This window comes from Tiliqua scincoides, chromosome 2 (assembly GCF_035046505.1).
Source record: "Tiliqua scincoides isolate rTilSci1 chromosome 2, rTilSci1.hap2, whole genome shotgun sequence".
Classification (NCBI taxonomy): Eukaryota; Metazoa; Chordata; class Lepidosauria; order Squamata; family Scincidae; genus Tiliqua; species Tiliqua scincoides.
Window position 1 is genome coordinate 29,518,479 of NC_089822.1, and position 15,196 is coordinate 29,533,674.

General features: G+C 43.9%; 1 protein-coding gene across 1 annotated transcript in view; it reads left to right on the forward strand.

Moving 5' to 3' along the window:
* Positions 1–1,439: 1,439 nt before the first annotated feature.
* DMGDH (dimethylglycine dehydrogenase) overlaps positions 1,440–15,196 on the forward strand; it is a 46,876-nt gene continuing 33,119 nt past the window's right edge. The window contains exons 1-5 of the mRNA XM_066616382.1: positions 1,440–1,537; positions 4,913–5,084; positions 6,708–6,806; positions 10,384–10,548; positions 13,376–13,580. Of these exons, the coding sequence (XP_066472479.1) occupies positions 1,440–1,537; positions 4,913–5,084; positions 6,708–6,806; positions 10,384–10,548; positions 13,376–13,580 (739 nt within the window). The remainder of the gene's footprint in view (positions 1,538–4,912; positions 5,085–6,707; positions 6,807–10,383; positions 10,549–13,375; positions 13,581–15,196) is intronic.

Sequence of the window (15,196 nt, forward strand, 5' to 3'; positions counted from 1 at the left end):
CCATGGTTAAAAGCAGAGGCACTGAAGGATAGAGTAGATAGAGAGAGAGAGAGATTCTCTTTACACTCTCACATAACACCAGAACCAGGGGACATTGCTAAAATCAAGTGTTAGGAGAGTTAGGACAGACAAAAGAAAATATTTCTTTACTCAGCATGTAGTTAATCTGTGGAACTCTTTGCCACAGGATGTGGTGATGGCATCTGGCCTAGATGCCTTTAAAAGGGATTGGACAAATTTCTGGAGGAAAAATCCATTATGGGTTACAAGCCATGATGGGTATGTGCAACCTCCTGATTTTAGAAATGGGCTTTGTCAGAATGCCAGTGCAAGGGAGGACACCAGGATGCAGGTCTCTTGTTATCTGGTGTGCTCCCTGGGGCATTTTGGTGGGGCTGCTGTGAGATACAGGAAGCTGGACTAGATGATGATGATGATGATGATAATAATTTTATTTTACCCCGCCTTTCTCCCCGAAGGGACTCAAGGCGGTTTACAACAGGTTAAAACAGATTAAAAACATAATTTAAAACAAATAAAAACATATTAACACATATCATAAAAACAGCAGTCAGATAAAAAATAGTCCGGTAAAAAGAGCATAGAGCAGCAGCAAATCATAAAAGAATCAGCCCTGTAAAAAATATAAAAGATGTTAAAAAGATGTTAAAAAGGCCGAGAACACAGAAGGCTTGTTTAAACAGAAGGGTTTTCAGGCCTCTCCGAAAAGTCTCAAGAAAGGGAGCCATTCTTAAGTCAAGGGGAAGGGAGTTCCATAGTGTTGGTGCCACTACTGAGAAGGCCCTATTTCTTGCCCCCACCCCATGTAGCAGCACTTGTAAAAAGGCCTTATCTCTAAGATACCCTGACCCAGAGTAGATGGGCCTATGGCCTGATTCAGTGGGGCTGTTCTTATGTATCTGGTCACTCTGACCCTGCATATACCACACAGCAGAATCTTGTATCTAATCAGAAGTCAGTCCCATTGAGTTCAATAGGGCTCACTCCCAGGAAAGTGTGTATAAGATTGCATAGGATTGTGCTGCAAGGCTGCAATTCCATGCACATTTTCCTGAGAGTAAGCCCCACTGAATACAGTGGGACTTACTTCCAGGTAAACATGCATGGGATTGTGCTGTAAGGCTGCAATCCCTATTCCCACTTTCCCGGGAGTAAGCCCCATTGACTATAATGGGACTTACTTCTGAGTAGACATGCATAGCTTGTGCTGTAAGGCTCTCCCTCCACGCTCCTGTGGCTCGGCGCAGAAGCACCCCCCCCCCCCGGCAGGCAGTGTCCCTCCTCCCCGCAGACAGAGCCGCTCGGCCGCCTCGCAGGGGCGGGTCTTGCCTGGTCGCCGCGTGGGCTGCGGCGGGCCTGCAGACGGAGAACGTGGGAGCGCGGCGGGGAGAAGCTGGAGAGCTGCGCGGGCACCAGCCATGCTCCGGCGCGCGCTGAGAGCGCTACCGTCCCGGCTGCGAGGCTGGTCTGCGCTGTCAGCGCGGCCCTTTGCCCGCAGCCCCAGCGCTGAGGGGTGGTGAGTCCAGCCTCCGCCTTCTCAGGCGGGCAGCACAGTCTGTGTTGTGGGGTGCGGGTGCGTCGCTGTCCAGACCAGTCACTGTGCTGTGTCTGCAGGACAGGTGAGGTGATTCCACCTGTCCTCCCGCCCTGCTCACTTGGCAGGTGGGGGGAGTGCCTTTGAAGTCAAAGAAAGGAAGTGGCTTGAGGCAGACTTTCACAAGCGTATGGATGCCTACTCAGAAGTAAGTCCCACTGTTTTAAATGGGGCTTACTCCCAGGAAAGTCCCAAACTGCAGCCTAAGTCATAGGTTGCAGCCTAAGAGCATCACCCAATGCTTGTCTGTATTCAGTGGGGCTTACTCTCAGGTAAGTGTGCGTGGGATTGTAGCTTTACAGCACACTTATGCATGTTTACTTGGAAGTAAACTGTATTCACTGTATTCACTGGGGCTTCTTCTCAGGAAGGTGTGGATTGGAATGTAGCCTTACAGCATAAATTGAGATTCATGGGAAGTCCTCCTGAGGGACTGGGAGTCAAATGAATATTAGTCACATTTTTGGCTTCTGCTTCCTCCAAAAAACCTAGGGAAGCATAGCCCTTGTGGTTTGTTTTCCAATCCTTCCCACTCACATCCATTTTTATCTTCACAACAAGCCTATGAGATTGGTTGGGGGAAAGGGAGTGACTTGGCCAAAAGCCACCCAGTAAGGTTGGAGACTGAGATCCTGGGTACTCCCAGGATACTAGATCCTGGTCTCCCCAGGTTAAACCCAGTGTACTCTAGGTCACTATTTTATATTGGCACAAAGAACCCCACTTCAGCTGTCACATCAAGGGGTGAAGCCTAAGATCAACTTGACTAGCTCACTGTGCTTACTCAGACCCTTTACACAAAAGCCACAGGATGACATCCATTATTCACGATTTCTACTCAGGTGATAAATAAAGGTAAAGCCAGAGAGAAGTGGGTACATATTTTTCTTTGAAAGGTCATGTGTAGCCCTGAGATTTCCTTCATCCCATTTGTTAGTGCACACACTTATGCACTTGAACTCTGTAAGACTACATTCTCACTAGAATCTTCTGTGTGATTTAATAGAAGTGGTGACTCTGGGGTGGATTTTTATATGTCCCTTTATATACTATTCCCTGTGGATCATTAAACTGCTGTGAAATGGTCTTGGGCAGTGTTTCTCAAACTGTGTAACATGAGCCAATTTCAGGTGGGTTATGTAGCACCTAGTTCAGCTGCCATTGAAAATACAGAGTTGAAACCCAGGGTACAGAGCTGCTGGGCAGGACATGCTCCTAGTGGGAGAGAGGCATGGTACTTTGCCCTGAGTAGGTGGGAAGATGGATGCTGGAAAGGGGAGAGGGCTGTGTGGTTGGAGAAGGATCTCCAAGAGTGCGTTCTGCTTTGACTTTCGAGCTGGTATGTTGAGCTATGCAAAATAACAGCACGAGTGTGCTGTGTAATGGAACCTTTGTCTGATCATGGCTTAGGTTTGAAGCCTACACTGATGATGTCGCTTCCATCCATGACATCAATTCCAATTGAATGACATCACTTTTGGTGGGTCCCAACAGATTGTCATTCTAAAAAGTGGGATCCAGTGCTAAAAAGTTTAAGAACCACTGGTCTTGGGTAAATGCACACAGGTCTTTGCTCATGTTAGTCCCACCCTATCCCCCATGCCTGACTATCCCACATGCTTGACTTTTCTTACTCAAGAACTGATTTGGAGTTTAACAGAAAGTAAGAGGCCCATCCAAGCAGGCTTCTACTTTGTGTGTTATTCCTATGAACTGAAAGATGTGCATGCACAGTGTACGCTTTTACACATTTGAAAAAGCCCTTCTGGCCGCTCTGAGCCTCTTACTAGAGTTTGTCATGTTGCATCTGGTCTCCCAATCTGGAATTAACTGGCAGTGGCATCATTACTTCCAGTGGTACCATGCAAAGTGGTACAGCAGAGGTCAAATGTTGAGAAATGCTGTTAAAGATTATTCAGAAAGGGGAAGGGTACAGTTAGGAAATGAACATGTGGTAGAGCAGGGCAGCAGGTCAAAGAGAGTTAAAGGCCACAGGGAAAGAGACATGCACCAACAACATTCGAAAGAGAACACAATGTACAGGGGTTTATATGTGAACTTCAGAAACCTCCAAGCCACGATGGCTGTGCTGTAGTTTTTGGTTGCAAATTAGAGCATAGATATAATGCCCATAATGGAGCATTTTGAGGTGGCATAGAACTGTATGTCAAAGGGGTTATTGAATCTAACAAACTAGGAAACTTATGGCCCAATCCAATCTGGGCCTTGCGCTGCTGAAACTCCTTTTCCAGCAGCGTACACCACCTTTACAGAGGTGTGAATGCTGGGATACCATCACACTTCTGGGCCATTGCTGCAAGTGAGAAGAGGCACATGGAGCAACAGCTCCTGACACCTTCTCTGCTGCCAGTAAGTTGGCAGCAGGTTATGTTATGTGCAGGAAGAGAGTGGATGCCAGCAGTAACATCTTTCACCAGGGTGCTGTCTCCACTTTTTTAACCCCACCCTGCCCCTCTTCTTGCCTCAGACTTACACCAGCAACATGGCTGGCATAGGTCCAAGAAGACCCATAGGCTACTGGTGGCAAGTAAAAAATATTTACTTTCACTTAAAAGTAAGATATTTTTACTTACCTCTTGCTGGCTGTTCGGTTGACCCCCACCATTATTGGATCAATGTTAATGGTGGGGGATAGGATTGGGTTATTAGAAGATCAGATTCTTCTGTTGGGTCAGTGTGGGTAATTATATTAACCAACCCAAAGTAATGTCTGGGACATACTATTGCAGGCCTGACTGAAATGCTGTGGGTGATCTTGACTTTGAGGAAGAAATTCTTTGAAGAAAAGGTGTTTAGGAAAGTAATTAGGAAATGGGATTGAAATAAAACTGCTAATATAATATTACCCTTAAACAAGTCAGTGGTTCAGCTACATTTGGAATACTGTGCTGGTTAAGTTAATATACTTAAGAAGTATATTAGGTAGAAGGTAGAAAAGGTGCAAAAGGGGACAACCAAAATGATTAGAGGGCTGGAACAACCTCCTTACGAAGAAGAGTACAACATTCAGAGCTTTTTAACTTGGGGATAAAAGGCAATTAAGGAGGAACATGACCAAAACCTAAAATTGTAGAGAGAGTGGTATAGAGAGAGTGGATTCTTTTCTCCCTCTCTTACAATATTAGGAGCGGGGGTCATTCATTGAAACAAATTGGTGGGAGACTTAGGATGGGCAAAAGAAGGTTCTTCACACAGCACATAATTAGGTTGTGGCAGTTGTTGCCACAAGAACTGTTCACGGCCACTAGTTCATGTTTTTTGTTACATTTTTCCCAGGGAAGAAAAGCCATCTTCCATAGAAACAAGATGGAAAGACACAGCAGAAACTGTCATTATTGGAGGTGGTTGTGTTGGTGTAAGTCTTGCCTACCACCTGGCCAAGGCTGGAATGAAGGATGTACTTCTGTTAGAAAAATCTGAACTCACTGCTGGATCTACTTGGCATGCAGTAAGAACAGTTTCTAATACTGTGTATTAAATGTGAAATAGGACGTCAGATTTTTAGCAACCTTTCGCCATAACTGTTCTACAGTATAAATGGTTTTATTGTCAGCATTAGAAATTAGATGTGGCAAGTCTATCTCTGAAACAAGAGAAAGCTGAAATTCACTAGTTACCAGTAATTAACATGGTTGTACAGAAGGCTCTCGGTATCCATGAGTTTGGTACCCATGGATTTTGCAAATTTCAGTAGTCACTGCATGGTTTTGGTAGCTATGACTTAGACCAGGGGTGCCCAAACCCCGGCCCAGGGGCCACTTGCGGCCCTCAGGGGCTCCCAATCCAGCCCACAAGGAACTCCCAGTCTCTAATGAGCCTCTGGCCCTATGGGGACTTGCTGGAGCCTGCAGTGCCCAACGCAACTGCTCTCAGGGTGAGGGCAACTGTCTGACGTCTCGCATGAGCTGTGGGATGAGAGCTTCCTCCACTACTTGCTGTTTCACGTCTGTGATGCAGCAGTGGCAGCGAAGGAAAGGTTGGCTTTGAGCTACTGCAAGACCATTCATTCATTCATTCATTCATTCATTCATATAAATGCCATCTCTAATATATTCATTTATGTAAATTTATTCAAATTTGAAATGTAAATTAATTTGTTTTTTTCCCGGCCCCCAACCCAGTGTCAGGGAGATGTGGCCCTTCTGCCAAAATGTTTGGACACCCCTGACTTAGACTATAGTCAGAGGCAGATATTTGAAGGGCTTAAATAAAACCCCAGATATGTGGAGGTTGATGAGGAAAACGACAGTGCTCTAATGCTGCACTTAATTCAATATTTTGCTTTATTAACATCTCTCTTTGTTAAAGTTGTCAGCAGTATGAGAAAAAAAAAAACTAATGCTGATGTAAGGGAAAGAGGAAGCTCTCTTAACAAGATCTGCTGCATATACTGACCATAGCACTGGCAGAAAAACAACCTACTTATATTTCATAGTTAGCCAAGACATTCTGCTCCAGAACATCATGAGGAGATTAGGCTTCAGTACATGGATCTATATTATGCAATCTATGTTTTAACATAGCTGGTTACAAAGAAGAAGTTGTCTTCGGTTGTTTACCATCTCAGGGTAACTCTAGATATCAGATCATATGTCAGTATTGGTGGTTGTAATGAAGCCAGATACAATTAATATGTATCATATACTCTTGAGGTAGTGTACATTTATAGTAATTATGTACATTTGTAAGTACTATAATGTTCACAATAGCACTTGATGGACTTGATAAGATAAAATAAAATTTATCTCATATATTGATTGATTACATTGTATTTCACAGTATAATTTGCCCAAGTTCAAATGATTTTTAATGCAGTCTTCTTGATTATTTGGTGCTATTGCCAGTGTTTAATCTTTGTGTTATCTTAATGCACTTATTTTTAATGTTTTCAGCAATTAACTGAGCAGCAGAGCAATCCTGTCCCAAATTATGCCTGCTGAATGGGGGTGGGATTAGTGGTAGTTAATCTTCCTCTCTGTCTTGCTTCATAATTGTTTCTCTCCTTTCATGTTTTCTTGAAGAACTCTAAAACAAAAAATGCTGATATTTTGTTTGGTGGTTCTTTTTTAAGGCAGGTTTGACTACCTATTTCCACCCTGGAATAAATCTGAAGCAAATCCATTGCTATAGCATCAAGCTTTATGAAAAATTAGAAGAGGAGACAGGACAGGTGAGTACCTTTAAATGTGCAGACTAACAGCCCAGTCCTGAGCTCCCCGCAGCACCCAGGCTCAGCGGCTCCAAGGAGGGCTCCCGCCAGTTCCTGTGCCTCCCGCGGGAGGCTCCTCGGGAGAAGGGGACGTTTGTAGCCTCAGGAGAAGGGGACGTTGTAATGGGGCTACTCTCTTTAGCGCTGACCAAAAGGTCGATGCTAAAGTAAAGGTGCTCATGTAGGACGCGCAGCCCTGCACGAGCGTCTTGGATGCTGTGGAGCTCAGCTCCGTGGATCCGCCTCCCTCCCTCCCCCGACATGCCTCCCGCACATCTCCCTGCTCCCCAAAACACCTCCCCCACACCCCCGGCCATGCCCCCACCTCCTGTTCCACAGCCCGGTGGTCCAGGAGACCACGGAGCTGCGGAACCTGGGCGACTGCCGTGCGCTAGCCCAGCACCAGCACCAGCCCGGCGGTGAGCCCCACAAATATGCCTCACGGCACATTTGCAACTGTGGTCCGATTGGGCTCCAAGATTCCATGTTAGTTTTGCCAAATATGACATGCTGCACAATTATACCATGAATTGAATGCTTGAAACTGTTTGGGATTTTGGATAGTGTTTCTATATAAAGATTAATCCAGGGGTATCAAACATAAGGCTTGTGGGCCAGATACAGCCCACGGAAGCTCATTATCTGGCCCACATGATAATTGGGCTCTCCCAGCACCACCCTTTCAGCAGCACTGCTTCTGCTGAGTCTCTGGGAGGGAAAGATGGAAGGAGGCCTCAGAAGGCAAGGAACACTATGGGGGAAGGGGCAGATTGTGGGGGATGAGAGTGGGAGAGGCACTGGGAGAGCCCAATTATCACATGGGGTGCCTTTTCAGCAGTTACACTTCAAATGATGCATCTTTTCTGTAGAGCATCTCTCAGCTGCTGAGTTGCAAAGTGGTGCTTCAGTAGAAGTGACATGGCTGAAAGGGCAACCTACATGTTATTGGGCTCTTGTAGCATGATAATGGGTTCTCCCATATATTGAAAATATGTTCAAGATTTGCATATTTTCTCTTCTGTCATTTGCAGCTAATGAGTTCTTACATAAGAACAAAGTGCTTATTTCTGGCCATCATTTGCTTAATGACATCACTTTCTGCTTAATGATATCACTTCTAGCCCTAAGCGGGCCACTGTATGAAATGAGTTTGACACCCCTGGATTAACTTGTCTCTTTAGGACTTGTCTCATCCATTATCTCAGTATATTTTATGTTTCCCAAAAATTACCATAGAAAGCATGGTGCAACAAATTTGTCCTATTTTCAGGTGTCTTCCCAGATGGACGACATTCTCTTAATGCCCCCTTCCCCCCTCCCCCCAAAAAAACTTTAACCTGTTTTTACCTTGCCCAAAGGTGTACACAATTGGTCCCTGTTGTTATATGCAACATTGGGCAGAAATGGCTTAAGGACGTTTTAGAGAGGAGCTGTAGTTCAGTGGTAGAACATATGTTTTGCAAGTAGAAGATGTGCATTCAGTCCCTGGCATCTTCAAGTAGGACAGAAAAATGCTCCTCTCTGAAACCCTAGAGAGCTGCTACCAGTCTGTGTTGACAATATTGACCTAAATGAACTAAGTATAAAGCAGACTCTTATTTTCCTATGATGTTTTCTTACATGTTAATTTATTCTGAACCAATCTAGCGACATCACACATTGTTCAATACCAGGGGTGTCCAAACTTTTTGGCAGGAGGGTCACATCTCTCTGGCACTGTGTCAGGAGCCGGGGGGAAAAAAAGAATTAATTTACATTTCAAATTTGAATAAATTTCCATCAATGAATATATTAGAGATGGAACTTATATGAATGCATGAAGGTCTTGCAATAGCTCAAGGCCTATAAAAGGCCTTGCATAAAGCAAGGTCAGCCTTTCCTTTGCTGCCGCTGCTGCATCACAGATGTGAAACAGCAAGTAGCGGGAGGAGCCCTCATCCCACAGCTCAGGCAAAAGGTTGAACAGTCGCCCTCATGCTGAGAGCAATTGCATCAGGCCAGCACATGCTCCAGCAAGTCTCCAGAGGGCCAGAGGCTCATTGGAGACTGGGGGCTCCCCAAGGGCCAGATAGGGAGCCCTCGAGGGCTGCAAGTGGCCCCCCGGCTGGGGTTTGGACACCCCTGTTCAGTACAGTAGTTAGTTCTAAAACTGTTCATAAACAGCATGCATAAAGTAGTTAAAATACTTGAGGAAGAACAAAGAGTAAATTAAATTAAAAACCTGAATTGTAACATTAACCTCTGCGGTTACCACATTTTGTGAAGAGGAATGAAATACCCGTTGACCTTTGGTATCACCAGAGAAACTCTGTTAATGCCACTGTGTGTTGCCCCTCTTGGAAGTAACTGGTCTTTGATCTGTTCTTTTTGAGGGGAAGCCAAAAATTGATAGTACTGTTATTCATCAGCTCACAGTATTAAATTGTGTGAACCATGCTGTTTTCTAACAAAACATAACTGTCTGCTCTTGTGCTTCAGTGGTTGGAGAATTTTTTAATTGACCTTTTTCTGGTTTAAACTTTCTTCGGCCATCAGTTCACAGGGGCCTGGTCCCAACTTAGTTTCTTGAGGCTTCTTTTTATATGTCCATAAAAATAGTACCATTGTTCCCTTTGCAATATATTGAGCATTGGCAGAATAGAAATATCAGATTATCAAATTGATAGAAAATTGTGTTCCTGTATTTGCAAGATAGGGTAGAAGGATTGCCCAAGGTGGAAAATATATTGGAGTGCACAAAGAAAGCTTCGTGCAAATAAAGAGTTGAGCTTTCTTGCAGTGTGATCCTATGCATGTCTACTCAGAAGTAACAGCCCAGTCCTATGGGCCATTTACAACAGCGGATCTATTGATCCGCTGTTGTAAATCACCTTGCAGCCACATAAATGTTGCATTGCCATTATGCGCCACGGAGCCCTTTGCAGAAACAGCTAGCAGCTCTGTACCCATACCAGAATAACCTGGACACTCTGCTGGCCCAGGTAAGGTGGTGAAAGTGGCTGTTCCAGTTGAGGAGTGAAGTTTTAAGGGAGGAGAGTGGGTGGAAGGGAGTAGATCTTGTTAGCAAAAGCACATGCCTGATTCTGTCCCTGATTTTCCAACCTGCCCCATTGCCTTCCTCTCCTTGGACTTATACCAGCAAAATAGCTGGCATGGCCCCAAGGAGTCCAATAGGCGATTAGATGGCTCACCAGAAAGTAAGTAAAACCTTACTTCTTGCTGGCTATTTGATAGCCGCTGCCCCCCATAGCATGCAACACGTGCTTTGTTAGGTCAACTGCGTACTATGTAGTGGCATGGGCTAGGATTGGACTCTGCTCAGTGGGGCCCCCTCCCAGGAAAGTGTGTATAGGATTGCAGTTTACTATTTTGTTCTATCTCATGTGAAAGTTACTGATTTTATGGAAACCTTGTACTATTTCAAAGCCTGTACTGAAGGGAAAGCTTAACATGATTATACAATACTTTATTGGGCTACTTATAAGTATTCTATATTTGGAACTGATAATTTTAATTTTTTTCCCCCAATGCCCATTAGGCTGTAGGGTTTCATCAGCCAGGGAGTATTAGAATTGCTTCAACCCCAACGAGAGTGGATGAATTTAAATACCAAATGACTCGCGCTGGTTGGCACCCAACAGAGCAGTATCTTATTGAGCCAGAGAAAGTGCAAGAATTGTTTCCATTATTAAATATGGAAAAGGTAAACAAATCCAATTATTTTACTAATAAATTGTGTGAAATGTATTTTACATTCAAAAGAACATGACTTTAGGATTAAATAGTCCTCTTTGGAATATCATTTCAAATAATATATGACCTTATTAAAGGAACTTTGCTGGAAGTTTTGCCTGAAGCAAGAAGTATCTACAGGAAGAAAGAATTATGCAGGCTTAGAGCTGGCCTTGTGATGCAGTTATTTGAGGCAGTTGCCTTGAGCAGCAGATTTTAGGGGGTGGGGTCTCATTTTTTAGGATCCAGTATGCAGCTCTGTGTGTCATTTAAAACCAAAGAGCTTCATTGGGTGGGATCATTACAACTCTAAACTACATGTACAAAAATGTTGGCTGCAGATGCCAGGAAATATAGTGCTCATTTAAATTATCTAGTTTAATAAAAAAATAAAAAAAGGTTGCCACTGTGTGCACTGTGCTGAGTACAGAAACAGACTTCGCTATCAGTATTATAGTTCTCAACAGATTGTTTGTGATCTAAACCAGTGATTTCCAAATTGGTGGGTTGTGACTCACCAGGGGAACCAGAAGCAGGCATTCTCTCTTAAGGGGAGTGGCCCTGCTGCAATGGCAGTGACACCACTGCAAGGATCATAGCACTGCTGCTGCCAGGAGGCTTTTTACATACCTGGGCTGCAGCACTGGCCTCCTACAGGATCCTGGAGGCCCGCAGGCCTCCAGGATCCTGATCTCCTTTGCAGCTTGTTTGCAAAGTCCTTATCTCTGATCTAAAGCTACAAGGAAAACAGAAAGTAGGTTTAGATCAGAGATAAGAGCTTTATACAGCAGCTGCAGAGCAGATCAGAGGGGGCTGTGAACCTCAAGGACCCTGCAGAAGGGCAGCACTGCCCTCAGGTAAGTAAAAAGCCCCTTGGAAGCTGCAGCACTGAGATCCCTGCAGTGCTGTCACTGTTCCCCTCCCCGCCCCCCCGCCCACGCAAACACCTGGTTTCCCACTCCCCTGTTCGAGTTTGGAAACTACTGATCTAAATCATTTTTATTGGCGTCTCATAACAGAAACAGAACACCCTGAGTATTGCTGAATAATATGCAAAAGATGATGATGATACTTTTTGTTCCTTATATTGAGATTTTCACAAATCCTATGTAGTTATGGATCTGGCCCCTGTGCTGCACCAGGGCTCAGGATTGCAATATGCACCCCCCCCAGGAGACTAACTTGCAGTATGAAGCCTTGTGCGACGAAAACAGAGAGTACTGTTAGTGTTCCAGAGGCCTCAGAAGGCTTTCTGAGTGCCCAGAGACACAGTGTGGGGCCTCCCTGGCCTTTGGAAGGGCGCCCCACAGGTGTGGTGCCCCAGGGCCTTTGCCCCCCTGCCCTCCCCAGGACTGCCATTGATCCTATGGAATTCATTATGTTATTCATAATGCTAGGGAAAAGAGCATGGGGTGGCATCCATTGTATCTTGGGAGCAACAACTCTTCCTCAGGAATAACAGTTCCTTTCTCTGGAATGAGCAAGAATCCTGTATGTTTAACTGCTGAAGGAACAAGGAAAATTATGAGGAGCAACGTTAATGTTCATATCAGTAATATTGTAGTCGTACTTGAGCTTCAGTATGTCTATTCTTCCCTTGTCACAAAGAACAATTATAGTTTTTTCCTTGTTTGTAGGATTCTTGGGAAGCATTTGCCTAGCTATCATTTAAATAAAACATGATGCTTAATTAGGTGGGCTATTGGTCTGATCCAACAGGGCTTTCTTATGTTCCTATCCTATATTAAAAGCCCAATCCTATCTCCCACCATTAGCACCAAACACAGCTGAGCCAAAAAGGTGTGTACTGCATTTTATGGTGGGGCGGATGACCCAAAGGTAAATAGGAGTTAAGTAAAAATTTTAACTTACCTCCACATAAGCCCTGGCATGTCACTTATTGGTCTCTTCAGACACATGCAACCTATTTTGGTGGCATCTGTCCAAGGAAGGAAAAGGGGCAGGGAAATTTCCTAAAGAGGTCATAGATCTGGCATGTTCCATTGCCTCTGGATTCACCCCCTTCTGCTTCCTCACTGCCCCTAGTTCCTCCTCTTCAGAAATGTCCCCTGAAATGTCCCCAGAAATGTCCCAGTTCTTCCCCCTCCCTCTTGCATTCTCCCCATCACCTCCCCCCCCCCCCCCACCAACTCACTGGCTCTGGCAGTCAGCAGTCCCTGGCCTCTCCACTGGTCTCTGTATGCAGCCTCCAGCCATTGTGCTGGCAGCCTTGTTTTGCTCACCACAGATTGTCAATGCTGCTGGCAAAGCCAGCAGATAGGACTGGGCCATAAGCACAAAGTATTTCCTTCTCTTTTGTCTTTTCTGATTGATTTTCACATTTACGGAAACCTTGTATAATTCTTCAAAGTAGAACCCTATATTTCATCCAAACATGGATTTAAAAAAAAAAAATTTTTAATGAATGAAGCAGAGCTATCTTTGCTACCATCCTGTACTCTTTTGAGAAAAAGAAAATACAGATACATCATATAAATTGGTTGCAATTATACTCCAGGTGAATCTAGTAACAAGACAGCTGTTGATCTTAATGAAGCATGATTGCAGCCCTTGATTAAACCTTGAAAACATATTCCTTGAAATATTACCTAATTTTGTTGAAATCTTCAGCTATTTTGTTCTTTTAATGGCTAGATCTTGAATTTCTTTTTCCTAGAAATCACACACAGCTGACCAGTTTTCCATTTTAGTAAAATCATCTCCTTTTTTTTGTCAGCCAACAGATAACAAACACATAGCGACAACTAATTTAATTTCATTTTGCTTGACTCACTTAGGTTTTAGCCGGTTTGTACAATCCTGGAGATGGTCATATTGACCCTTATTCTCTCACTATGGCATTGGCTGCAGGGGCCAGGAAATATGGTGCTCATTTAAATTATCCAGTTCAAGTAACTAATCTAAAATCTAGATCAGATGGAACATGGGAAGTTGAAACTCCATATGGAACTATTCGAGCAAACAGAATTGTGAATACAGCTGGTAAGAAATGAAAGATATTGTGTTACCTTTGTAAATTTAACAAAAAATACCAATTATGCAGAATGAGGTAGTTCTCATACAAAGCACAAACTGAAAACTAGTGCTGTAATGGATGCATTGCAGAAAGGCAGTGTTATATGGTTTGCATTTGATGGCTATGAGATGTGGTTGGACAGAAAGCAATGACTTTTCCATAATTTTTAATAGTTTGTAGAATACTAGAATAGCAGTATTCTAGTAGCCTTTTAATCTTTACTTATGAAGTTGTGACATTCGTTGAGGCGTTTTCATTTGTTTTGATAACTTATTAAGCCAAAGACATACTTGTCTGTTTAGCCAAGGGAAACATTTAAAACTGTTATTGATTAATAATCTGGGTCAGGGTAGGTAAGCACAACTCTGATGACAGTACGTTTGTAACACTTAACAGCCAATCATCTTCCTCTTGTTGAGATCCTCCTCTCCAAATAATTTATTGCTAGTTTTCCTATTGCTAGCTTCGTACTGCTCAGAACTGAGAGCCGCTTACTTTTTCCCCATAAGAACAGCTCCGCTGGATCAAGCCATAGGCCCATCTAGTCCATCTTCCTGTATCTCACAGTGGCCCACCAAGTGGTCCCCTTGTGACCGAGGCCACTCAGGCTTCTAGCTGAAGCTGGGAATCATGAAGCATCATCAGACGGCAAACCTGCTCTTTAAGGGGGAGTTCAACCCCATCAAGGGCTGGCTAAACAACCTCTCAGATCAGTGGACAGCACCTTCAGCTAACAACACTTCAGCTAACAGCACCAGCATCTTATCTGGATGCAATTTCAGCTTATTCTCCCTTATTTAGTCCCACACAGAAGACAGATATTACCGAACTCCAGGATCAGATGAAACAGTAAGATAGTTGGATGTTATCAGCCTATATGACTCTGTATAGTGGTGGCATTCACATTATGGAGTGTCCTCCCTGTGGAGGCCCTCTGTATGCTTTCACAGAGCCAGCCCAAGACCTCATGACACCTGAGGTGACATTGCAAATGCTGCCCACTCTTACCTGATGATGTTCCAACCTCTGCTTCTCTCACCCTTAGAACTCTCTCAGAACTATCCTCTCCTTCACATTTACTCTTTGTCTCAGTTCCCCTCTTCATTTTCAATCCAGGGAGTGGAAAGAGAAGGCAGAGCAGTAGAGGCATTGCTTGAAGTGACCCTGTGGTTGGATTGACCCTGTACCTTGGGGAATGAAATGGTTTTTCCATTCAGTTTTTGGAGAGGGGCAGAGCTGGCGGAGTTCTTTAGCTGTGACTTTTCAGTTGTAATGTTTTGTTTTATGCCTCTTTAATTAGTTTGGGCTTTCTTTCCTGTGTGTGCTTATATTTTGATAGTTGTTTAACCTTATTGTAAACTGCCTTGGGTTGCCTTGATCGACAAAAAAAGGTGAGGTAAAATTTTTTACAATAAATGATTTCATCAATCAGGTTGAACCTGCTAAATAGCCCTACTCTCTCTCTCTCTCTCTCTCTCTCTCTCTCTCTCTCTCTCTCTCTCTCTCTCTCAGATTTATCTTCCTTTCCTCCCCTATTCAATTTTATAGACTTTCCTTCTTCTCTAATATAATCTACCTTATT